Below are 26,500 nucleotides of genomic sequence, written 5' to 3'. Positions count from 1 at the left end.
GCCTACATTACTTACTTGGGTCCCAATGCCACCTCCTGGTCTTGTAAGAAGCAAATTGTTGCCAAGTCATCTACTAAGGCTGAATATCGGACTATTGCATCCACTACAACTAAACTTCTTTGGTTCTGTGAAGTTTTCAAAGAATTGCAATTGCCTTTGCATAATCCGCTACTCATATTCAGCAATGGTGCCACATATCTTTATGCCAATCCCATTTTTCATTCCAGCATGAAATATCTTACCATTGACTATCACTTTGTGTGTGATTAGTTGCAAATGAGGAACTCGAAGTGTCCCATGTGACATCAAGCCATCATCTAGCAAACTTGCTAACCAAATTATTGGAAACCTCGACACAATTTCTCAATATTTAAGATTGGTGTTGTTTCTTCCACCACCATCTTGTGGGGCGTGTTGGCATCATTGCTAAATCTTAATTTTAGTCTTTGTAACGGACCGTCATATTATCAATTTGGTTTTTCAATTGTTAATTTTATCTGATATGTACAACTAGCTTAATCTGAAATATTCATTATATGGTATGTACAACTAGCTCTTTTTGAAATTCAAAATTCAAATATGTAACAAGCTTGTGCAACAACTCATGTATACATATTTCTATTCGTAGATTATTAGAAATCCATTATATGGTTTTGCATCAGAGTGAATAAAACGTATTGGAAATTTCGTTCTATGAAAATAATTATATGTAGCGCATATTTCTATTCGTTGATTATTATCTATTATCAAAATGTTTTATTAAATATTAAATTGATAAGTTTAAGGATTTTTTTTAAAATAAATATTAATTAGATTATAAATGAGTTAAACAAGTCAAGATCAAACTTTCATTTTTTTTTTCAACAAGTTAAGTCCAATCTTTTAGTTAGACTCTTTAAATAAATGAGTCAAGCTAAAGTTATTATTTGTTTTTCACAAGTCAAACTTAAAATCTAATATTCAACCTGACTCAACGCGTTTACACCCTCATATGCACGAATCACATGCTAAATGGACCATTCTCATGTTGCAGCTAATATACCTAACTCTAATTGTAATACCCCAAAATATATAACTATAATATAATATTAATAATAGCAAGTAACGTTTATGCGACCTCCATTTATGTTCGAAAACGAGGAGTTTTTTTTTCCCATCACAAACACTAGATACATAAAGATTTAAAATGCAATGTTATAAAATACCTAAAGTTGGCCTCTTCTAATAAGATACAAATTTCGAAGTGATAGAGTTGCCACTGGTAACACATTGGAAAATCCTAGCAAGCTTCTATTGTGCCACGTTGATGTCAATTGCTGCTATATCTAATAGGGTGGGGGAAGCACACACAAACAAGTAGGAAGGTATGTATCTACCTAAAGCATCATGTGGTAACAAAGCAAACAAGGGAACCTAATAATTAATATGGCATACAATCACCATAGAAATTAACCAATCCACGCAAGTATATCAAATTACAGATGATATTCACATGCAACGGATGGATACACAAATGCTGACTCGTGATTAGACACGCTGGATGATGGCTTTCCAACAATAGAGTAGCATAATCTGGAGTTCTTACTCCATCGAGCCATGCATGCTAATTTATATCAATATCAATTTGCAGGAAGTTCCTGCACGTAATCCTTACTTTCAATCAGCCATTTGGGATTTGAAATGTTAGTCACTTAATAAATTTTAAGAGTGGAATTTACCCTAAACAGAATAGCTTACCTTTTAATGTATTTTTAAGTTTTATGAAATTCTCACTATACACTCCATTTTCCTTGATTTATTTTATTAAGTAATTAAAACTTATTATTATTAATAAGCATTAAAATCTTCCTCACTCGTGAAGAATATTTGAGAAAATTTATGTCTATGATTAAGCCATTATAAAGTTTTAGTAGGTACGTTATTTTAAATTAAAAAATGATTAAGTGTTTCACATTCTTTATTTCTCATGGATTCAATATATACACGTTTATCACTTGTAGCATGTAATTAATTCTCCCATTACTAATTTATTATTATTATTATTCTCACTATGATATATAACTTAATTATTTCCGTTCAGCTACTTGTGAACCTTCTGGTACTGCCTTATTCAATGTTTGTTCAATTACTCTTTTACCGGTAAATCCAATATAAGCATTTGGTTCGGCGATAATGATATCCCCAACATGCCAAAACGATAATGATATCCCCCAACATGCCAAAACTAGCTAGTCACCCCCCGGTGGGAGTGGGAGATGATGTAAGTATGGATACAGAGAAATAAACTTTTATTTGATAATCATATAAAGCAGAAGGAGTGTAATAAGAAAGAAGTATAAATATCAATGAGAACTAGCAACACCATTTGAGAATGCATGTATCAGCTTAAGCAAAGTTATTCTAAATTAAGCAATAATCTCAAATTTGAATTTTGGATATGTAAATTGTGTTAAATATTCAAAATAAGAGTTTTGCTCCCCACAATTTTTTTAACTAATAACACGTTTTTTAACATATTACTAATAACAATTACCTTCATACTTCTGTTTCCTGTCTATGGGTTATATATATTTATTGAATCGTGCTCATATTACACTTGCTTTTGGGCTTTGCTCGATCCATTTTTTTTTCAATCAGCCATATTTGTTGCATATTTGCTCTATATGTGGCTATTGTTAATTAAGTTAATCCATTTAACAAGTATGAAAAAACTACTCATTGGGACCTTGAGGTTATTTCTGTTTGGTAGAATTTTGGAGGGGAGAGATTGCATGTTAGGTGCAATCTTCTTGTCAGGAGACAGCACGATTTCTAAACCATTGTTGAATGTTTTGTGTACTATTTAGGAGTATATAGGAAACACAAACATCTTAAGCAAAATAAATCCAAACATAATGAACGAAGGAATGAAGATGCTTATAAGGGTAAATGTAAATTGTTCATTGCTTAACTGACCATTTTACTTAAAACAGAGAGAAGGTAATAAGAAAAAAGTTTGAAGGAAAAAAAAAGGGTGCAGATCTTCTAGCTTTGGTAAAGATATTAAGAGAGCATAAGAATTATGAAATGGCCACCAACCACAGTCCCTATTGTCCGGGTCCAAATCCATTGCTAGAAAATGTCCTCTTTGAGAGTACCTTAGATTTCTGACTATTGAATCACATCAATGCTGCAAAAGTAATGTCAAAATAAGAAACCTTGTTTATTATAAACAGTGACTAAAGAAAAAAAATGCAATATTTTTTGTAATTATTTGAAAAAATAATGAGAAAAAAATTTCAAACTAGACAGACCCTAAGTCATTTTACATATACAAAGAATTTACTTATTTTCTACAAAGAATAAAATGGCTTTGTGCAAATTTCTGAAGAAAATCATGTATGCATAGCCAAAACTTATAATGCACACACCTCAGGCTCAGAAGGTTTGGTTTCTTCAGCTTTTATGCTGTCCTCACCTGCATGAGAGCATCAACATTTTAGCTTATAAACCAAATAACAAGAAACATAATTATGCAGTTAATTAAGAGTGACTCAGCTGAAGACAACCAGTCTTGGAACAATGACATTGTTCTTCATGATAATCAACCCAAGAGCATGCAATTTTTTTTCATTTTCCATTCATCCTAATTTGATTGTTTCACAAGGTGGAGGGGGACAAAGTGAGTGGAAGATAACAGTTGCAATGATATTGTACAAACTATACATAATCACTTCTGTCTCTAGGACATCATTATTCAGCAACATATGGTGCAATATTTATTGCTTTCCCTATGCAAAACTCAAATGCATCTTATATCAAGTGTCAATCATTCTCACCTCCATCCTCAGGCAAATCAGAGGTCCAGAGAGTCAGGTTGTCTCTCAACAGCTGCATGATCAAAGTGCTGTCCTTGTATGACTCTTCACTCAGGGTGTCCAACTCCGCAATTGCCTCATCAAAAGCTTGCTTAGCCAAATGGCAGGCCCTGTAAGTTTCAGTAATGATATTCAGACAAGAGCTAGCAACAAAAACAATTAAATGGATCCATGCAGAATGAGAGAACCAGTAACTTACCTTTCAGGAGAGTTCATTATCTCATAATAAAAGACAGAGAAATTGAGTGCAAGTCCAAGACGGATTGGATGTGTTGATGGAAGATCTGTGTTTGCAGTGGCTGAAGCAGCCTGATAATTAAAACATTAGTGAAAATCAAATGACGGTATAGTGTATAATATAAATAATTTATGAGCTAGTTCAGTGCTAAAACACAAGATCAAACAGACAAACACGTACCTCGTATCCTTTCAGTGACTGTTCAGCTGCCTCTTTCCTTTCTTGGTCAGTCTTGAACTCAGCAAGATACCGAAAATAATCACCTTTCCTGGATCAAAAGAAGAATAAAGGAAATCAGGGATATCAAAGAAAAGTATGTGGTAACCAACAAGAGATGTTGTACAACATTAATGTTGAGAAGAGTATAAAACACAAATCCAATGACTCATTCATAGCACTGGAGTCCCTATAGAACCAAGAACAACTCAAGCAAAGAGTGTTCTACCCACTGTATGGAAAAACAGTACATGGGGCACACAAAAATAAGTAATCAAATCATCATATTCATACAGATTCTATGCTTTACCAGATCCGTACTAATACCTTTCTTTTAGCCTTTAACCAGAAAATGCAATTATATCTACTCAAGGGAAGAAAATACTCAAAAAAGAATATGGAGATAAAGGTAATTGCTGAAAGAACAAGGAAAGGAATTGAATTCATCAAGCAAGTAGCACAGCAAGGTAGCAACATGACTCACATCTTATAGTAGAAAACACTAGCTTCTGCTGATGCGGAAGAAGGAATCAAATGCTGGTCTATAATAGTCAGAATGTCCCCACAAATTTTGGAGAGTTCCTCCTCAACTTTTTGGCAGTAACTCTTGATCAGTTTAACATTGTGCTCATTTCCCTTAGACTCTTCCTTCTGCTCAATTGAGGACATGATGCGCCAAGAGGCCCTTCGTGCACCAATCACATTTTTGTATCCCACTGAGAGGAGGTTCCTTTCTTCCACAGTTAGATCAAGATCAAGTTTTGCTACTTTCTTCATACACTCAACCATTTCTGCATAATAAACATTAAGTTTCAGAGCACAGATCAAAATATTATCTATTTGTATTTTGTAAACAGTTCATAGCACAGATTACTGGCATGCACTATGCATTATGCAACAATTAAGCTCACAATGTAGATTCTGAGCATAAAACAGACTTTGTCTAACCAGGTCAAAAATCAGACAAAATTAACTAAACAACACTTAAAAAAAAATTAATCAGGCAAGAAGTTGACACTCAAAAGGTAAAAGAAATAAAAAGAAGTGTATTCATATCTTCCCCCTGCCATCAAAAGAGTAGCAATGTAAATAGTTTATCAAATAGAGGTAGACAGGTTCAAGATCCAAGAAAAAAGGACAGTATTTCATTCTTTATGATTCACTGCGAGACAAAACAAAACATAAATTAAAAAGTCTTCCCCATTGGCCCCATGACAACACATTGGTAATCCGTATTCAGTTTTGAAACTTAGGGCACATTTGATTCTCTTCTCACTTTTTGAATATAAAAACTATTTTCTAAAACAATTTCACATTACTCGTCAATCAATTTCTCATCCAAAATCTAATAAGTTTTGAAAATTGTTCCCAAAATAAGTGCTTAAAAAACCAAAATCAGAAACAGCATGGAGATGTTTTCTCATTTTCTTCTATTTTCATCATGTTCAATCTCTCCTTCAATTCCACACTGTTTTTTCTTTGCCTTACACCACCCTCCACCAAATCTGAGCAATCTTATCTAGTTACACTGTGGAAACTAAAAACAAATTTTGAGAATAAAAATCAAACATACCCCTAGTTGTTCCCCCCTTTTAATTTTTTTCCAGACAAAACATCAAATCCAACAATTAACATGTCAAATCCACTACAATGCCACAATAAAAAAACAATTACAACATAAATCTAATCAACAAATTACAAATCAACAAAAATAAGGGGGGTCACACGGAAAACGATCTAATCCACAAACTAATCCATAAAAAAATCAAAACCCACATCTCAAAATCAAATCTTTTACATATCCATCCACATCCCCAACCAATCCAATCCAAAAAAAAACCACCAGAAAACAATCCAACAAACAGATCCAGACCAATGCCAGCATCAAAAACACAAACCCCATCAAGAAAAACATTAAAAAAAACAACACATTAAAAAACAAAAACAAAAAAACTCAGATTATAAGAAAAAAAAAAGCGTAAGTGTAACAAGACCTTCGTATCTCTCGGCCTGCTCGGCAAGCTTGGCCAAGTAAACCTGGGTCTCTCTCTCTTTCTCGGCGGACATGGTTGCAGAGAGAGATCACAAAGCGACGAACGAGAAGAAAGAACAAACAACCAAAAAAAGAAACACAAAAGGGGGCGAAGAAAAAATAGATGAAGGGAAACAACAAACAACGACGCAATGAAGGAAGAAAAATAGAAATGAGTGGAGTGATTATATAGTTAAAGATGCGAGCATGTTGTGGGGGTCAAAGGGAGACCGAAATCTCAACCGTTTGATCTCGTAGTTTGAAAGAGGAAGCGCGCAAATCGTGATCGACTCAGAGAAGAGAACAATGCTTATCTGTAATTTTTGCTATTATATTTATTTATTGTAGGATTGTCTTGTTGTAGGGTGTTCGCAGTGGTTTGGTTTACTGTATAGAAAAAAAATCATGCAAATTAAACATAAAATAAAAATATAATTTGATTCAGTTGAATTTAAACTTAATATTAAATTTAAATGAAACAAAATTAGTTTTTACAGTTTTGTTTGCTTTGGTGATTTTTTTTATTTTTTTAATCATTACTATAATTTAAAATTTTCTATTAACAAAAACATATATAATTTTATTTTAAAATGATATTATTAAATTTTTTGTAATATAATAATAATTTGTGTATCACTTGATATGTAATATTATTTTTTAAAAATATTAGTATATCTTTTTTTAATACATGAAAGTAAAATATGTAATTTTCTTATTATTAATTACTACACTAAAAATCAATATAATTATAATATACAGTTTATTCAGTTTGATTCGATTTTTTATAACAAGAATAAAAAACCAAACCAAACTATAAAAAATTTGCAGTTTTTTAGATTTAGTTATTTTTGTGGTTTTTGGTTTAGGTGGTTTTCAATATTTTTGAGATCGGTTTAGTGATATACAAATAATTTGGTTCACTTTTTAACATTTTTAACTTTTTAAGATATATTTCTAACTTGTCTAATAATTTTTGTATGATTTTTATATTGTCTAAATTTTTTATTTTTGATTATAAAAATATTTACATGATTTTATCAAACATTGTCAAAAAAGAAAAAAAAAAGGTGTTTTTCTAGTCCTTTAAAGTAATTTTTTTAAGTTCTTTAAAGATTTTTTCTTTAGTCTCTACTATCAAGTTAAAATGCTAGTTTTGCTTCAAATTACTTACCACAAAGTCAGAAAAAGAGAAAGTTTCTATTATGGTCTCATTTCCTTTGTTGGTTTTATACATCTTTTTTTTGATATAGTCTCATTGAAAAAAGAAAACATGTTTCTATTTCTATTGTTCTTCGAGGAGTGCTAGAAAGATACTTCTCCTAATACACTCTCTTATTGATTAAAATTTAGGCAAAATTATATTTTTGGTCCCCATAATTATCTTCAATTTCGATTTTAGTCTCCCTTTAAATTTATTCACGAATTTAGTTCTCCAGTTATGTCAAATCTTGTAAATGTGGTCTCCAAGTCCAAATTTGAATGTTGACTGTCACAAAACAACGTTGACTGTCACGTGTCACATTCTGATTGGACGATGAATGAAAAAATGTTAGAGTTGACTCTTGGGCACACCTTTTCATGTCTAGTCAGAACGTAACACATGCCAGTCAACATTTTTTTGTGACAGTCAATGTTCAAATCTGGGCTTGGGGACCATATTTACAAGATTTGACATAACTGGGGGACTAAATTCGTGAATAAATTTAAAGAGGGACTAAAATCGAAATTAGAGACAACTAGGGGGACCAAAAATGCAATTTTGCCTAAAATTATTGAAAACTATAAAATTATGAGAGAAAGTCATTGAATGAGACTCGAGACTCACTAAATTTTGTGATTTCTAATCAATTTCAACTAATAGAAGAATGTATGTTCAAAATAATGTGTTAGAGAATGTGTTCCTAACATTTCTCTTGTTCTTGCTAGTGTTTCTTACTTAAAGTTGCCATATCACTAATTCTATACTATTTATTGTTGTGTAGAATCATTTTTAAAGTTTCTTACTCAAGAGTTTTGACAGTAAAATTGAGTGATAAATGGTAAGAATGGTGAGGATATCAAAGGAAAAAAACCAATTAAGACAAGCGACTAAAACATATTTTGAGGGAAAACATGTAAGAAAGTGATTGTGTGAGAATTTTATTTTTCTAACTCAATGTTTGTAATACTTTAATCACGGGTGAGTGATAAGGAGGTTGATCTCAAGTTGTATATGAAGGTTGTTCAAGAACAATTCAAGGCTCTAAATGCAAAATTTGATGATTTGCAATCTACTTCCAAGTCTAAGGTACCTCTTATAGAAATCATGATAAGGAAGAAGAAGAGGAGCATTATAATGAAATCACTAGAAGGAGAAGAAAAGGTGAATCAAGAAAAAGATGATCATTTAGGAAATATTCAAATGACAATCCCATTATTCCAAAGTAAAAATTATCCTTAACTATATTTAGAGTGGGAGAGAAAAATTAAACATGTGTTTGACTATCATGGTTTGTTAGAGGAGGAGAAAATAAAATAGTGATTTCTAAATCATTGATTATCATAGCATTTGGTGGGATCTATTTGTAAGTAATAGGCTTAGATATGGGAAAAACCTTTTTGTACATGGAAAGAAATGAAGACTACCATGAGAAGGAGATTTATATCAAGTCAAAGAATTTTGCACAAAAAATTACAAAGGTTCTCTTTTGTTCACAATGAGCATGAAATTATTCATTTGTCTACAAAGCAAGTCTTTGAAGACCAAATAAAGACAAGAAAAGAAAGAGAGTGTGAGAAATCAAAAGAAAAAGATAGAGAAGAAAAAGAGTTGAGGAAAATAAGTTGAAAGAAAAGGAGATAAAAAAGAAAGAATTGAGCGAAAAAGATTAAGGAAGGGAATAATAATTTTGTTTATAGTTTAACTCATTGTTTAATTATGATGAGCTTCTTTTGAAAGAAATTGAAGAAGTTCTTTCAAATAAGGAATGTGAAGTTTTATATTCTAAACCTTTGTTTATAGGTGATGATAATCTTTTGAAGAACTTAAAGAACTGATTTTAAAGGAGGAATGCAACACATATAATGAAAATAAACTTGAGCTTTCAAAAATGCAAAAGCCTCAAGGCTTAAAGGACCAAAATGATTCTATTTTTTGTGGTTGTGACAAGTTCTTTAAGATGGCACAATTCATTGGTTGGCATAATATAAGTGATTAAACTTATGAACTTTTTTTTCATGGTAAGTATCAAGTAAATGTTACTTTTATGGTAAATGACTTATCTTTGTTTGATGCATATGCTAAACTTGATTCGTGGACGAATCACTTTGAAGAGGAAGGGAATGATATGATCTTGTCAAGATCCAATTATTTCAAATATAATTTGCAATGGTTGGAAGACTCATTAATAAAAGTAGAAGCTAAAAGAAGCAAAAAAAATTTTCAAAGCTTAATCATGGAGGTGTAAGCTAAAGAAGATTTAGCTAAACTAGAGTTTAATCTAAAAATTGTCTCATATCTACCATTTAAGGATTATTTTAATAAACATAAAGACAATAATTTAGAGAGAAAATGAGTCCAACACTTTAATACGCAAAATGCATATGTGAGTTGGAGTTTATTTGGATGAATTACTTAATTATTTTTAGGGTGAATACTTAATTAAGTTCATTTTGTTAATTTCATACTTAATTTTGGGGGACTAAATTTAAATGTCTTTTCATCTTTTTCTATATCAAATTTTAATATTTTTAGGCTTCCTAAACCATTATGATGGTTAGTGGAAAGTAATTTTTGGTGGAAAATAAATGCTTAGCGGAAAACTTAGTAGGAAGTAATTGTTACTAGACAATTAATACCCGATAGGAATACACTGCTACATGTACTTCAAGGGATGTTATGCTTAGCCTATAAATAAGAATCTCTTCTAAGATTTCAAGACAAAATTTGTATTTCCATTCATTGTAATTGGAGAAAAAAATTATCCCAAATTAATAGCAATTTTAATTTTTTAATGTAACATTAATTACTTTTTTCCACTTATATTACTTATAATATTAATGGTGAATAACAAAATCCATAAATAAATTAATGATGATATAAGGTTAATTTTATCAAAATATTACCGTTTATTGTTTTTTTTATATGTGCAAAACAACTTAAAACGGCTATTCTTTTGGGACAAAGGGATTAGACTAATCAAATTTAATGTTTCTCTATTGAGAGCGTCCACTTTGTTCTACACCCGACAAACCACGGTTAGGGTGAAGTTTCTCTTTATTTTTTTTATACCCATTTTTAAGACAATCCATAACTAGATTCATATTATTACTTCCCACTAACTATATTTATATTTATCAATATTATTATTGTTATTAGGCATAATTATGTTTTTAGTCTCTCAAATTAGGAGAAAGAAGTCTATTTTTTAGTTCTTCAAATAAAATTTCACACTTTTTAGTCCCTTAAATTCAAAAATTGCTTTTTTTAGTCTCTCTGCCAAAATATGAAGGACTAAAAATATAATTTTTATTTGAGGGAAGAGATTAAAAAAATATTTATTAAATTTGAAGGACTAAAAAATAAAAAAATTTGGAGAAATAAAAAACTTCCTAATCGACTAAAAATTTAATTAAGCCTTTGTTATTTAACTCTAAAATTTGTTTATCAATAGTGAATATATAAATTTAATATTTGTTTATATTAAATGTTACACTGCAATGCAATTATATCTTTTACTCATGAATTGTAATTAATTTATTCAATCGAAATGTTATTTTTAAAATAATTAGGTTCTTTCATATTTTCAATAAAATATTAATAAAAATGATTTAATATTTGACTATTACAAACATGAAAAATTATAGTTATCCTTGTTATTATGATAATTGACAATTATGAATGAAAAAGATTTATTATTATAACTTTTTTAAAAATATTTGATTTTAATAAAATAAAATAATAAACATTAAGCATATTTCCGTCTCAAAACTAATTATTGATAAGAAAAATTTAATAGTATATTATTATTATTATTATTATAAATCTATAATAGTATTTAAGATTTATAAAAATAAAAACTAGTCATTAGTGAAAAATAAAATAAAATATAAATAATTGTTACCTTGTCACCTCAAATCTTCTTTCTTTGCAGAAGCTATAGATTCCTAACAAGTAAAAAGAATAAGAGACACAAAATAGTGGAGTTCAAAGCTTAGAAGCCCGCTTCCACCGTTAGACCCTATTCATTCGCTCTTTTCTTGCATTCCATTTCATTCCAACTCTACACACATTGTCACAGAAACTAAATAGTCTTTTCTTTTTTTTTATGTCAACAACCACAGCTACACCACTAAAGCAACATCTTTTTTTTTTTCTTCATGTTGCTATTATGTTGAGATAATAGGAAACGTGGATCTCCTTGTTTCTAATCTCAATTGGGTTTTGACACAATGTTTATCTATGCAGCTAGTAATCACTCATCACATCTCGGTTTGGTAATTTCAATGAATGGTGAATTGTGCTATTAATGTCATCTTAAAAACTTTTCATTTGTGGAGGTTCATGTTGTATTGTTTGTGTATGATCATACCCTTCTTCATTGTCTTTGTAGTTTGTACAATTTCTCTTAAGACATTGCAAAGTTAACCATGGTTTATGATTGTGCCAAATAGGGGAGTGAAGTGCTGAAATAGTAATTTTGAGTACTATAACAATGGCTGAGAGAATTGGTGCTTCTTCCCTCAAGGTTGTTTCTAGAAAGTCATTGCTTTTCTTCTTCATAATGACATCTGTTCTGTTCATCATGTCTTGGTTCTTTGTTCTCCGATCCACGAGTCGTCCTCATTTCATTGACCATAACTTGTTGCCCAATTCAAAGCTTTTCTCTACCTTAGATGGTTCAAAGTCTCATATGCAGAAGCAAAATGTTGAATCTTCGTTTGGGAACCGAGCGATTCTTGTGGATAGTGAAGATGTAGAAGAGGCAAGTGAGACAAAAGCTCGTAATGGGAAGGAAAAACTAGTGAAACATGATGGAAAGAAATGCAACAGAAATGATGAGGTTGTTCTCAAGGTTTTCATGTATGATTTACCTCCAGAGTTCCATTTTGGACTCTTGGATTGGAAACCAAGTGGGAATAGTGTGTGGCCTGATGTTAGAACTAATATACCTGGTTACCCTGGGGGTTTGAATTTGCAACATAGTATAGAGTTTTGGCTTACATTGGATATTCTTGCTTCAGAATTTCCCCAAGCCTCTAAGGCTAGGACTGTAATCCGAGTTCAAAACTCTAGTGAAGCCGATATTATATTTGTGCCATTCTTTTCATCTTTGAGCTATAACCGCTACTCGAAAAGTAAACCGCATGTAAAGAAAAGCAAGAACAAGATACTGCAAGAAAAGTTAGTGACGTATTTGATGGCTCAAGAGGAATGGAAGAGATCAGGAGGAAAGGATCATTTGATTTTAGCACACCATCCCAACAGTATGTTGGATGCAAGAATGAAGTTGTGGCCTGCTACATTCATTCTTTCAGACTTTGGGAGGTATCCTCCAAATATAGCTAATGTTGAAAAGGATGTGATTGCACCTTATAAACATTTAATCAGTTCCTATGTCAATGACAACTCCAACTTTGATAGCCGACCGACATTGTTGTACTTCCAAGGGGCAATATATAGAAAAGATGTATGGCCTTCATGCTCTTTATTAATATCTTGGTTGTTTTGGCTTTTCAGAAAAGATAGTTCTGCATTGACATCTAGAATTCATTTAAGTTAGCGAACAATTTACTTCTCTATTACAATTAAACAGTGTTTAAGGGGGCTAATGGTGTCCCTATTCTGTAAGAGTCACTGGATATGTATCTTATATAGCAATCTTTGACGATTTCGCATACATTCATGAGGGTCTGCTACATTCCCTCTAGGCTATTCAGACATAACAATATAGAGTCAATAATGAAGGAATCCTATCAGCTAAATTAGAGTATTTATGTGGCTCAACGAGTCTGAAATTGGTGAAATTTGAGCCCTTGAGTTTCTGTATACACTGGTTGGTTGAATACCAGGTTCTTGTCATGTAATATGTTCTATTACATGTTTCTTTGCTTCTCCATGCTTCCAACATATATGCTAATGACCATATCTTTGCTTAACTAAGTTTTAAGTACAGTAGGAGGAACTTTTCTGAAGAATATCTTTCTTTGGGAATTATGGTGAAATATCAAGTAAATTTTATGTACAAGTATTGGTCTGATGCAATATTAATTTCCAGAGGAGAAATTTCTTGTCTAAAATATAAAAAAATGATGTTTTGATCATGTTAGTTACAAAATCTTATGCAATTGTTTGATAAAGTTAACTGTCTGAAAGAATTATAAGACGGAGTGTTGTGAAGTCAAAATGATATCCACTTTATTATTGTCTGGCGTCTTATTCTGTTGCAATTTTTGTTCTCAATAATCTAAATTGTACATATGTTTTGTAATTTAGGGGGTAAGAAATGGAACAAACCAACCTATTGTTTTGGAGATGGTATTTTGTTTCTGAGACAACAGTTGTCACATGCTACTGTGCATTCTTGTTTACTTCCTAAACACACCAAGAAAAGAGTTGATTTTTTTTTTTATCATGCTTGTTACATACCTAGACTTATTTCTTTTGAGATTTGATTTTTCCCAATTACCCTCAGTTACTACACAAATGAACCATATCTCCTAGCAGGATTATGGATTCATGTTTATAAATGCTCCGTGTCCATCTTATTTATAGCTCAATCTAAATTGGAATCACATGGCGTCTCTTGTGTGCCTATACAGTTCTTTATATTCAAAATTTTGCAAATTCACCATTTATTTCCTTCTACCAATAAGTAGTTGGTCCGAGTAGTATTGAATTCGATTCTCTTAAGCAAGGTTTCGGATTCGAACTTTATAGATAAAAAAAACGTGATTGAGAGGAAAAACTTTATCAAAGGTGATCAGTTAGATTCCCAATAGAGATTAATTATCGGCAAAACTGGTAGATTGTACCATTTATTTCCTTCTCTTGCTTACATAATATAAATTATGCTTCGAAAATGAATTCTGCATATCTTGACTTTCTTTTCCTTGTGATCAGGGAGGTTTAGCGCGGCAAGAGCTATTCTATCTTCTGAAAGATGAAAAGGATGTGCATTTTTCCTTTGGAAGCATTGGGAAAGATGGAATCAAGAAAGCAACAGAAGGCATGCGTGCTTCCAAGTTCTGCCTCAACATAGCCGGTGACACCCCTTCATCGAACCGATTGTTCGATGCCATTGCTAGTCACTGTGTCCCTGTCATCATCAGTGACAAAATTGAGCTACCATATGAAGATGTCATTGATTACTCTGAGTTCTGCATATTTGTTCGTACTAGTGATGCCATCAAAGAAAAGTTTCTAATAAACTTCATCAGGGGTATTGCCAAAGAAGAGTGGACCCGAATGTGGAACAAGTTGAAAGAGGTTGAACATTTCTTTGAATTTCACTTCCCTTCTAAGGAAAATGATGCTGTCCAAATGATTTGGCAAGCTGTTGCACGTAAGGTTCCTGCTATGAGATTAAAGCTAAATAGGTTTGAGAGGTTTTCTAGGTCCCCTCCAAGTACGGACGAAGGACTAAGATCAATACCTGTTCCAAAGAATTTTTGGTGAAAATGGTACTATTGATCTGGATATGAAAAATGTCAGTTTTATTTTTATTTACATTTGGAATTGTGAGAACATTTCTTATATATTGATATTGACATTTTAACATTTTTTTCTTATTATAAAGTTCTCACTTCTGATTTTGATACTGACGTTATTGTATTGCTCTTACCAAAAGATTTTTAATAGGAAAGATGTTCATTTCTAGTTGGGGTATATGATGAAGATTTCTTTTATGTATCATTTGTTCAAGTAACCAGTGAGTCATATGTGCACAAGATTGATCCAATTATAAATGAGATCTAAAATAAATATTAAAAAAATGTTTTTATTTAAAATGAAAAAATTATATATTGAATCATTTACCAAGATATGTGATATTTCTTTTAATAAATATAATCTATTTTGCTTTATAAAAATTAAAAACAAATGTTTTTTTATTAGTCGACCTAAAGTATGAACTTTAATTATTTTATCTTAGGACTGATCTGAGTGACTGTGCATTTGCACGGTTGTATTTGTCTTTAAACATATTTTAAAAAAAACTTATATATTTATTCGTTTAAAAAATAAATAATAGAGTATATGTTTATATTTTATTTTGTGAGACAAAACCAAACATTATAACAATATAGAAAAAATCTACTTATATTTACAAACAAAAGATTTTAAATATAAAATTATACTTCACTTGCAGTCTACTATGGTGGGAGAGTAGAACTTGCCTCGTACAGGGACATGCAGTGGAGTGTGACGGTGCCAAAAAATAAAAGAAAATTAATCTGAACCGTTAATTTAAAAATGAATATATATCACCATCTAAGATTTCTTTCCCACAATGAGAGATGTTGGATTAAACACTTACCACTAGGCCAAAAGTCATAGCTGATAGTCAGGACACAATTCTTTCTACTTATGAGCGTAACAGCCTTAGCACCACGAGTCAATTGTGACCTAACGCATTTGGGATTCTGCCATGAGATAATTGATGCCACAACCCAACAAACAAGAGAATGTTCTGCTCTCCTGTCTTAGTCAGCGTCCAAAATTTGTGTATCAATCTCATGATAATGAAAAACAAACTTGACTCGCATTTTACTTGAGACTAATACAGCACCCATGCATACCCACGGGTACAGCCTACTGTTGTATATGTATAGAATATGATATAATCTAAAACATTAGTTACTTTCGGAAATGATATAAGCTAATAATGTCATGAAATACTTTACTGTGAAAATAATAAATTGATGATAGAGTAACTTGTATTTATAGGTAGTCCACTATAACTGGAAGTATTATACTTTCTATAGCAGCAAAACAATTGTTGAATCTTACCCTATACATGCCTAATTTTGCAGTATATGGAAAGATTCAATAGCTTAAATATAACAACAAAAGGCAGATGCATGATATTGTTTAAAGATTAAAGGCTCAAGATAGAAACATTTGTTTTCGTCATATAAGACTGGTCAAAGTGTGGTTGTGGAAGTAAAATGTTGCTTCAGTATTGAATTCTGCAATCCGTGTGACTTGAATCTTGCCTCCCAAGGATCTGAGGTGATAACAATTATCATAAGTGCATGGAGTTCATAAATGATACCACTGAAAATGTGAAGTTATTAAGAATGTGAAATGATGTCAGGTTTGAATCACAACCAATTAGATGTTAAAAAATGAAGTTTAGAAATTGTTTTTTTCGTGAATATAGGGTGGAACAAATGAAGGTGATATAAAGTGTTTGTAGTTCTGTTTACAAAACATAAATGTACTGGTCTTAACAATAAGCAACACATTTAGATCAAACAACGGAAGCAGAGAAGAAAAATAATTTTCAGAGATACCCACCTCCGACCATTGCTATCGACCTTCTTAAGCCTTCACAGTTTTAATTTTTCAGACCCTCACTCGCTCAAACTCAATGGTATGTTTTATCTGAAGAGAGAAGTAGGTTTGGTGATCAAAACTGAGAGCACCCGGTTCTATATATAGAACTCTGCTATATATAGAACTCTGCCTATCACAAAGCTCAACCTTAGTGGATCAAAACGTGAGTTGTTGTTTGTTGCTGAATGTTGTAGAAGATAAAGATTGAATGTGGGAAGAAAATGGACCATGTACAAAAACTCACTTCCCATAAAAATTGCAACAGAAAAACAGTCTGAGGATATAAGAACTGAAAATTTCAACATTCTCCCACTTGATCCATTTAACCCAACATTAGTCATAACAAGAAACAAAATAGGAGTCACGATGATAGGTCCTCTAATAATGAGTGTTATCTTCCATGTACCACAATATATCAAGTCTCTAAATGCTAGCTCTCAACTTTATGAATAAATCATATATTTATTCCAAATCTAAACTTAATGATATTTCTCAAAATAAATAAATGAATATGTGCACAAAACCATATGAGAAAACATCAAACTAAATAAGAGTTTCAAAAAATAACAACTGTACTACAATGAAATCACATCATGGAACCAAGTCTCATTCGTACTACATGATCCTTAAAATTCTTTGGTGGCATGCCTTTAGTCAAAGGATCGGAAATCATCAACTCAATGCTAATGTGTTCAAAGACCACTTTCTTTTCTTTAACACGTTCTCTTATGGCTAAGTGCTTGATGTTAATGTGCTTACTTTGACTTTCACTTTTGTTGTTCTTAGCCATGAATATCACAACAAAGTTGTCACGGTATACAACTTCAATGGCCTTGAAATAGAGTCCACAACTCTAAGTTCAAACACGAAACTCTTCAACCATACACTATGCAAGGTAGTCTCAAAACAGGAAATGAACTCAGCCTCCATAGTGGAAGTAATAGTCAAGGTCTGCTTGACACTTTTCTAAGATACAACTCCACCAACTAGCATAAAAATATAACCAGATATTGATTTTCGTGAATCAACGCAGCCAGCATAGTCTGAATCTGAGTAGCCAATCATCTCTAGGTTGTTTCATGTAAACTTCTTTCTCTAGATGACCATTAAGGAATGTCGTTTCACATCCATCTGATGTAACTCAAAGTCAAAATGAGCTACTAATTTTATAATTACTCGGAAAAGAATATTTCTTAGATACATGAGAAAATGTCTCTGTATAGTCGATTCCTTCTCTTTGAGTGAACCCTTTGGCAACAAGTATCGCCTTATGTCTTTGAATGTTGCCTTATGAGTCTTTCTTTGTTTTAAAGACCCATCTACATCCAATGGTTTTTACACCATTAGGTAACTCGACGAGATCCCAAACTGGGTTAGATGACATAGAATCCATTTCATCTTTCATAGCATTGTACCACAAGTTTGATTCCTTAGAACTCATGACCTATGAAAATGATTCAAGATCATTTGCGACTCCAATGTTGTAGTTCGATTCTTGCAGATATACCACATAATCACTAGGAATTGCTGACCTTTTGACTCTAGTAGACCTTCTTGATGCTGCTACGTGATCTTCATGAGGAACTTGTTGTTCCTCATCAGCAACTTGATCTACAGGATCATTTTCAATAGTTTGTGGAATTTCAATCACTAGTTGTCTAACACCCATTTGTACTTGAGGGGTGTGAATGACAATCAATCTATCATTTGAGCCAGAGGGTTGAGCTTCATAGTGATCATTTTCAGAAGTAATGTCCTGAAATTGGCCACTCCCATTTATCAAGTCATTCTCAAGAAATTTTTGCATTTCTCGATTTCACAATCCAAGTGTTATTTGATGGACAATAGAATCTATACCCTTTAGACTTTTCAACATATCCAATGAAATACCTATTGATAGTCCTTGACTCTAGTTTCTTCTCTTGTGGGTTATAAATTCTCACTTCAGACTGGCATCCCAAACGCGTATATGTCATATACTTGGTTTCCAACCTTTGAATAACTCAAAAGGTGTCTTTGAGATAACCTTGGTTGGTACTAGATTTAATATATACGGATTCGTCTTTAGTGCTTCAATCCACAAGAATTAAGGAAGTTTTCTATTACTCTTCATACTCCTCACCATGTCCATTAAAGTTCAGTTTCTTCTTTCTGCCACACCATTCTGATCCAGAGAACCAGTCATAGTGTACTAGGAAACAATCCCATGTTCTTGAAGAAACTTGGCAAATAGACCAAGTGCTTGTCCATTCTCCGTGTATCTACCATAGTACTCTCCACCTCTATCAGATCTCATGATCTTAATTTGCTTTCCACATTGTTTCTCCACTTTGACCTTAAAAACTTTTAAGGCATCTAAGGCTTCACCTTTAGAATGAAGTATGTAGAGATACATATATCGTGAATAATCATCTATAAAAGTGATAAAGTATTTCAAACCACTTAAGTCCATGTCTGGACAACAAATATCAATGTGTATGATTTCTAATAGGTTTGAGCTCCTCTTTGCACCCTTCTTAGACTGGTTAGTTTGCTTACCCTTAATGCAATCTACATAAGTTTCAAAATCAGCAAAATCTAAAGCACTAAGTACTCCTTCATTTACCAATCTCTTAATCCTACTGAAAGAGATGTGTCCTGATCTTCGATGCCACAACATAAAGGATTCCTCATTCACAACACATCATTTTAACCCAGCAGTATATTACATAAAATTATAGGCAACATCATTTTGCAATTCAATAAAGTAAAGCCCATCAAGTAATGCACAAGAACCAATAATTCTAGATTTACTAATTAAAGAAAGACCAAAATCCGAAAAGTTAAAGGAAAAACCCAATGGTGCAAGTTTTGATACAGAAATTAAATTCTTAGAAAAACTTGGAACGTAAAATGTATTTTCTAAACACAAAATAAAACCGCTTAAAACTAAACTACATGTCCCAATGGCTTCCATATGCGAGCTCATCTTGCCTCTTGAATATATGTACTGATCACTTCCCACTAGCCTCCTTAGGTTTTCCGTACCCTACAAGGTATTAGAAACATGGATTGTAGAACCAAAATCAATCAACCATGTATTATGATTAACATTAACCATATTAGATTCATAACAAACATAGGTAAATGAAGTATCTTTCTTATCGAGCCAGCTTTTAAATTTTGAGCAGTCTTTCGTCATGTGACCTTTTTTCTTGCAAAAGAAACACTTTGACTCTTTCTATATGACTGGTTGAGCAAGAATCTTGCCCTTATTCTTGGCTTGATCTGCTTTCTTCTTTCCCTGAGTAGTCAAATATACCTTTTCACCTTCTTCCATTATCAACCTTTCCTCTTCTTGAACACAGACAATCAATAACTCATTAATTGACCACTTATCCTTATGTGTGTTATAAGAGATTTTGAAAGGGGAATACTGCATAGGCAAAGTACATAAAATATAGTGTACTAGGAAAGAATCTGACATGGTAACTTCCAAAGCTTTCAGTTGAGCCACTATATCCCTCATGCACATGATGTGATCACACACTCCTTTTATCCCATGGAGCTTTAAGGATGAGAATTGCATTATAAAGGTGTTGGCAAGGGCCTTATCAGATGTAACAAATTGATCATCAATGGGCTTCAAAATATCCTTGACCTTTTCATGCTAATCAACAGAACTACGAATACTAGCAGATATATTGGTTTTTATGAACATCATAGAGAGGCGATTATATCTCTCCCATTTTTCATAAAGATCAACATCATCTCGAGTGTTAGTTTCAGTAATACCTAGTGGTTCATTTCTTTTCTAATGGCATAGTCGATATCCATCCAGCCTAAATGAAGGAGAATTTTCTCCCTCCAAACCTTATAATTGTCCCTTTTTAATTCCAGAATGTCACACTTAATATCATAATTAATTAACTGCAAAGTGCAAACATACATTCTCATTATTCATAATTTGAGACTAAATAAAATATTATGTTTTACCAATGTAAAACTTGTATTAGGTTATGAACCTAGTGACATTAAACCAGGCATAGTGACATAATATTATGTTTTTTTTTCTTAATTCCTATGAGTAAATTAAGAAATATAACCTGATCTTTTATCCTAATTAATCATACAAATATAATAAAATTTTTGTGGGTAGATTATATTATTACATATGATTAATCACAACTAATGTTTTAAATATGATCTTAACACTTAATATATAGAAGCCTAATCAATTAAAGATGTTATGGCTATTCTCTAATCAATTAAAATATATTAATCACTTAACATTAAGTAATTCTTAATAAATAGTTAATATTTGCATAACATTCTCAATACTGCAAATAATTGAATAACATTGCATAAATATTATTTAACATAATTTTGCACATACAATAATCATAAAATCATACATACAAAATTCAGGAAATAAATAAACAATATATGCATATCATTATTCAATAAAAGAAAACACGTAAGCTCTCTAATGATTAATTTTAACCTGCATAAATTATTTAACTTAATGTTGCATGTTTAAATAAATATCAAATTCAAACATACAATTAAACTAAATAAACAGATAATTTAAACACATTAAAATGCACTAAATAATTAATAACCATATATGTGCTAAACCATTCAATTTAAATATTTAGCATAAGTATAATCATCAATAAAAATTATGGCATATGAAAAGGGAAGACAATGTTTAGCATATGTTATTCAATTATTTAGCAAAACCCCCGTAGGTATTCAATTATTTAGCATATGTAGATAAAAGGTTCAATTATTTAAGAAAGATGATGGACTTTTAAAACCTTTACGTATGGAAAAGGCAAAAAATGGACTTTTAAAAGAAAAAAGATGGTCCATTACGCTGTCATATGAAAAGGGATATTGGAGTTCAATTATGTAGAAACAAAAAGAGGGCCCATATTGAAAATAAACTATTGGATTACAAAATGCCAGTAGCGCAACATCGTCTTCAACCTTGAGTTGTGTCACTTTGATGCGGTTGCAACCTGAGGATCCAAATGGAAACTCAATGGTTTTCAACCATTTATGAAGCCAAAATTATCATTTTAAATCACAGATACAAAAAATTGATTCCAATATGATTTTCAGTTTTAAAATGAATTAAAACGTTCAAAAAACAGAGTGCCTGTATCTAAAAGAAACATATGAGAGCCAAAAAGAAGCAAGGAAGAGGCAAATAAGGCTTTGATACCTAATATAAAACATAAATGTATTGGTCTGAACCATAAGCAACATATTCAAACCAAACAAACAGTGGAAGTAGAGAAGAAAAATAATTTTCAGAGGCACCTACTTCTAGCCATTGCTATCGACCTTCTTAAGCCTTCACATTTTTAGCTTTCTAGACCCTCACTCCCTTAAACTCGATGGTGTGTTTTATCTGAAGAGAGGAGTAGGTGTTAGAGTTTTATGGTCTTAGTTCCTTTGTCCCACATCGCTTGGTTTGTAAAACTTGTGTCTCATTAGTGTTATATATAGAGACACCTTGTAAGCTTTAAAAGGTGCAAATAACAAGAAAGTTTTCTTAGTGTAGCCGTGGACGTAGGTACATACATTGTGTGCCGAACCACGTTAAAAACTTTGTGTCTTCTCTCTCTTCTCCTTTTTCCTTTCTCTTCTTCTCATTGCTTTATACTAACATCTGGTATCAAGAGCTTTTGGTTACTCCATGGGATTTCCTTAGTTTAGAGGAATTAGTGGGATTCTTCTCAGTTTAGAGGAGACAATGGGAGCAATGGCATTAGAAGAAGGGAAGGTGAAGATCGAGAAGTTTGATGGCAGAGATTTTAGCTTTTTGAAGATGCAGATAGAGGATTATCTATATCAAAAGAAGTTGTATCAACCCTTATCAGGGGATAAGCCAGACGACATGAGGCAAGAAGAATGGAAGTTGTTAGATCGACAGGCTCTTGGCATGATCAGATTGACATTAGCCAAGAACGTCGCGTTCAACATTGTAAACGAAAAGACTACTGCAGGCTTAATGAAGGCGTTATCAGATATGTACGAGAAGCCATCTGTAGCCAACAAAGTATACTTGATGCGCCAGCTGTTCAACCTCAAGATGGGAGAAGGTAACTCTGTAACTGATCACATTAATGAATTTAATACTATTCTTGCCCAGTTGGAGTCAGTGCAGATTAAATTTGAGGATGAGGTGAAGGCATTGATTCTATTGTCATCATTACCGGATAGTTGGGCTGCAACTGTTATTGCAGTTAGTAGTTCTACAAGGGAGAACACATTAAAGCTTAGTGACATTCGTGACTTGATCAGATGTTCGCAAGAGAGATTCAGGAGAATCTTCTAGTCATGTTTCCTATTAAGCATTGAATACTGAAGACAGAGGAAGGACTACGCAGAAGGGTCAGATTGGTCGAGGCAGATCAAAGTCAAGAGGGAAAGGTCAGAAAAAATTTCGAAGTGACAATATCTGCTGGAATTGTGACAAGAGAGGTCACTTTACCAATCAGTGAAAGGGACCAAAAAAGAACAAGACTCACAAAAATAAGAAGTGCGATGATGATGAATCCGCAAATGCAGCAACAAATGAATTTGATGATGCATTAATTTGCTGATTGGATAGTCCTATTGATTCATGGGTTATGGACTCAGGTACATCATTCCACACCACTCCCTCTAAAGATTTATTGTCTAACTATATTTTTGGAAGGTTTGGGAAAGTTTACCTTGCAGATGGAAAATCTCTTGACATTGTCAGAAGAGGTGATATTGACATCAAGACCTCTAGTGGATCCCTATGGACATTGCACAATGTTAGACATATTCCTGCCTTAAAGAGAAATTTAATATTTATAGGGCAGTTGGATGATGAGGGGTTTTACACCACTTTTGGAGATGGAGCTTGGAAGGTAACAAAAGACAGTCTCGTTGTGGCTCGTGGAAAGAAGCGAGGATCTCTTTACATGATTGTAGATGAGGATATGGTAACAGTTACTGAGGCTGTCAACAATTCAACCTTATGGCATCAAAGACTTGGACACATGAGTGAAAAAGGATTGAAGCTTATGGCGGCAAAGGGTAAGCTATCAAGCCTGAAGCATGTTGATGTTGGTGTTTGTGAACACTGCATCTTTGGAAAGCAGAAAAAGGTTAGCTTCTCAAGGGTAGGGAAGACTCCTAAAGTTGAAAAGCTAGAATTGGTGCACACAGGTGTTTGGGGGCCTGCCCCAGTGAAATCTGTTGGAAACTCACGCTATTATGTCACCTTTATCGATGACTCTACCAGAAAGGTATGGGTTTATTTTCTTAAAAATAAATCTGATGTGTTTTCTGTGTTTAAAAGGTGGAAAACAGAAGTTGAAAATCAGACAGGTCTAAAGGTTAAAAGTCTGAAATCTGACAATGGCGGGGAGTATAATAGTTAGGAGTTTAAGGACTTCTGTTCAGAACATGGGACCAAAATGATTAAGACAATACCAGGAACACCTGAGCAAAACGGTGTTGCAGAAAGGATGAATAGAACCTTGAACCAAAGAGCGAGGTGTATGCGGATCCAATCTGGCTTGCCTAAAGCATTCTGGGTAGAAGCAATAAACATAACAATATATCTCATCAATAGAGGACCATCAGTTCCTTTGAATTATCAGCTACCCGAAGAAGTTTGGTCTGGAAAGGAGGTAAAACTTTCACATTTGAGAATTTTTGGTTGTGTTTCATATATATTGATAGACTTTAGTAGTAGAGATAAATTGGATCCGAAGGCGAGGAAGTGTTATTTTATTGGTTATGGATTTGACATGTATGGCTACAGGTTTTGGGATGACCAAAACAAGAAAGTTATTAGAAGCAGGAATGTCACTTTTAATGAGAACTTATTTTATAAGGACAAATTTTCTGCAAAATCTACATGTGTAGGTAAACTGTCAGAAATTTCTAAGGAAGCAACTCTTGAAGAAATTTTAGAAAGTGATGTAGCCAATAGAAACCAGAGTACAGGCGTAGAGGTTGAGACAGAACCAAAACCATCAACTCCTCCAAGAAAATCTAGCAGAATTTCAATACCACCAGATAGGTATTCCCCTTCATTGCATTATTTGTTGTTACTTGATGCTGGTAAGCCAAAATGTTTCAGTGAGGCTACGCAGGGGAATGACTCTATTGAGTGGGAGCTAGCAATGAAAGATGAGATGACATCCCTTCAGAAGAATAAGACATGGTCTTTAATTAAATTTCTAGAAGGAAAGAAAGCTTTGCAGAATAAGTGGGTGTTAGTCGTTATTTACGACCAACTTTTGTATTGAAAAGCTTTATGAAATTTGTCTTTTCCCCAAGTTATGGTTCTTTTTGTAGGTTTGTACATATTTTTATGTTTAGTTTAATTTGTGCTCAGTAGATACTCCCTTCATTGTGAATTAATGTAGTTCAACTTCAAGTTCAGGTGAAAAGATGAAGAAATAAGAGGTTGAAGCAGCTGGTGTCTCGCTAAGCAAGGCCTATGCGTTTAGCGAGCAACATCCGCTAAGCGAGGCACTCAGCTCGCTTAGCGAGTTAGGAGAATTTGGAAGAGAATCTGCCAAGCATGCATGCATTCTGCGCGCCATCAGCTCGCCCAACGAGTCATTTGTCTCTTCTGGCACTCAGCGCGTCTGGCTCGCCAAGCCAAAAATCACTAACTCGCGCTTAGCGTGAAAATGGCACTAAGCGAGCCTTCGAGGACAGAAATCCCTTAAAAGCTGAAGTTGGCAAGAAAGGAAAGAGCTTTTTAGAGAGTTTTGGTAGAAAACACACAGAGCATATACGTGAGAGTTTTGATAGGGCAGGCTAGAGAACTGTACGTCTGGACACGGAGTACAAGGATTTTAGTTTTTAATATGTTGTGATCTTAATGCAATTCCTTTAGGCTAAGTTCGACGAGGGATCCAAGAACAAAGTTTAAATAGGATTAGCCCATTCATGCAAGGAATTATGGTTTAGGATAATTGTCCTCAGCATAGAACACAGAAAAAACCTTAGATAGAGAAACACATTTAATTACATCAAGTTACTCAGTAGAAGGACTCAACATTTTAATCATCTGTTTATCTCTCACATTAAGTTAGTTAATTTTGTAGTTAACTTTAGGATTATAGAAAATATCTTTGCTTATTTCTATTTCCTGGTTTTATACAAATGTCTACCTATTGAATGAACTCTTTTCTAAATGAAACATACTCCTTGTGATCGATACTTGGTTCGTACCATTTTATATTACTTGTGACTCAGTACACTTGCTAATAAATTTTGCAGTAGTGTAGACTGTTCGGAATAGTGGGTCTATAGGCTAAAGGAAGAATCTGACGGTTGAAGAAGATACAAGGCAAGACTTGTGGTGAAAGGGTTTAAGCAAAAACAAGGAATTGATTTCATAGAGATCTTCTCTCTAGTTGTAAAGATGATTACCATCAAAGTTATTCTGAGTATTGCAGCTATAGAGAATTTTCACTTGGAGCAGTTAGATGTTAAAACTACATTCTTGCATGGGGATTTAGAGGAAGACATTTATATGACCCAACCGGAAGGTTTTGAAGTGCCAGGCAAGGAGAATCTTGTGTGCAAGCTTCATAAAAATTTATATGGCTTGAAACAAGCACCGAGGCAGT

General features: G+C 32.9%; 2 protein-coding genes across 2 annotated transcripts; one reads left to right on the top strand and one right to left on the bottom strand.

Moving 5' to 3' along the window:
- Positions 1 to 2,892: 2,892 nt before the first annotated feature.
- LOC114412013 (14-3-3-like protein GF14 iota) lies at positions 2,893 to 6,553 on the bottom strand. Its single transcript, XM_028375778.1, has 7 exons — positions 6,306 to 6,553; positions 4,796 to 5,102; positions 4,276 to 4,363; positions 4,057 to 4,166; positions 3,819 to 3,967; positions 3,411 to 3,457; positions 2,893 to 3,169 (listed from the first exon to the last, which is right to left on the bottom strand). Exons 1-7 carry the CDS (start codon positions 6,376 to 6,378, stop codon positions 3,164 to 3,166), a joined length of 780 nt encoding a protein of 259 aa, XP_028231579.1. The 5' UTR covers positions 6,379 to 6,553; the 3' UTR covers positions 2,893 to 3,163.
- Positions 6,554 to 12,036: 5,483 nt separating this feature from the next.
- On the top strand, positions 12,037 to 14,999 carry LOC114369346 (probable arabinosyltransferase ARAD1). Its single transcript, XM_028326899.1, has 2 exons — positions 12,037 to 13,011; positions 14,445 to 14,999. The coding sequence occupies exons 1-2, from the start codon at positions 12,037 to 12,039 to the stop codon at positions 14,997 to 14,999; spliced, it is 1,530 nt and encodes a 509-aa protein (XP_028182700.1).
- The last annotated feature ends 11,501 nt before the right edge of the window (positions 15,000 to 26,500 follow it).

The sequence above is a fragment of the Glycine soja genome, chromosome 1, assembly GCF_004193775.1.
Source record: "Glycine soja cultivar W05 chromosome 1, ASM419377v2, whole genome shotgun sequence".
Lineage (NCBI taxonomy): Eukaryota > Viridiplantae > Streptophyta > Magnoliopsida > Fabales > Fabaceae > Glycine > Glycine soja.
The sequence above is the reverse complement of the archived record's forward strand: the minus strand, read 5'-3'. Positions and strand labels throughout refer to the sequence as shown.

What these genes read in the sequence shown, in the direction of transcription:
- LOC114412013 (XM_028375778.1), bottom strand. Translation starts at nt 6,378, where the DNA reads ATGTCCGCCGAGAAAGAGAGAGAGACCCAGGTTTACTTGGCCAAGCTT. An exon ending in AGTGTTTTCTACTATAAGAT is followed by an intron (nt 4,364 to 4,795) that starts GTGAGTCATGTT and finishes CTTTTGATCCAG; the next exon opens with GAAAGGTGATTATTTTCGGT. An exon ending in ATAATGAACTCTCCTGAAAG is followed by an intron (nt 3,968 to 4,056) that starts GTAAGTTACTGG and finishes TGAAACTTACAG; the next exon opens with GGCCTGCCATTTGGCTAAGC.
- LOC114369346 (XM_028326899.1), top strand. Translation starts at nt 12,037, where the DNA reads ATGGCTGAGAGAATTGGTGCTTCTTCCCTCAAGGTTGTTTCTAGAAAG. An exon ending in GGGCAATATATAGAAAAGAT is followed by an intron (nt 13,012 to 14,444) that starts GTATGGCCTTCA and finishes CCTTGTGATCAG; the next exon opens with GGAGGTTTAGCGCGGCAAGA.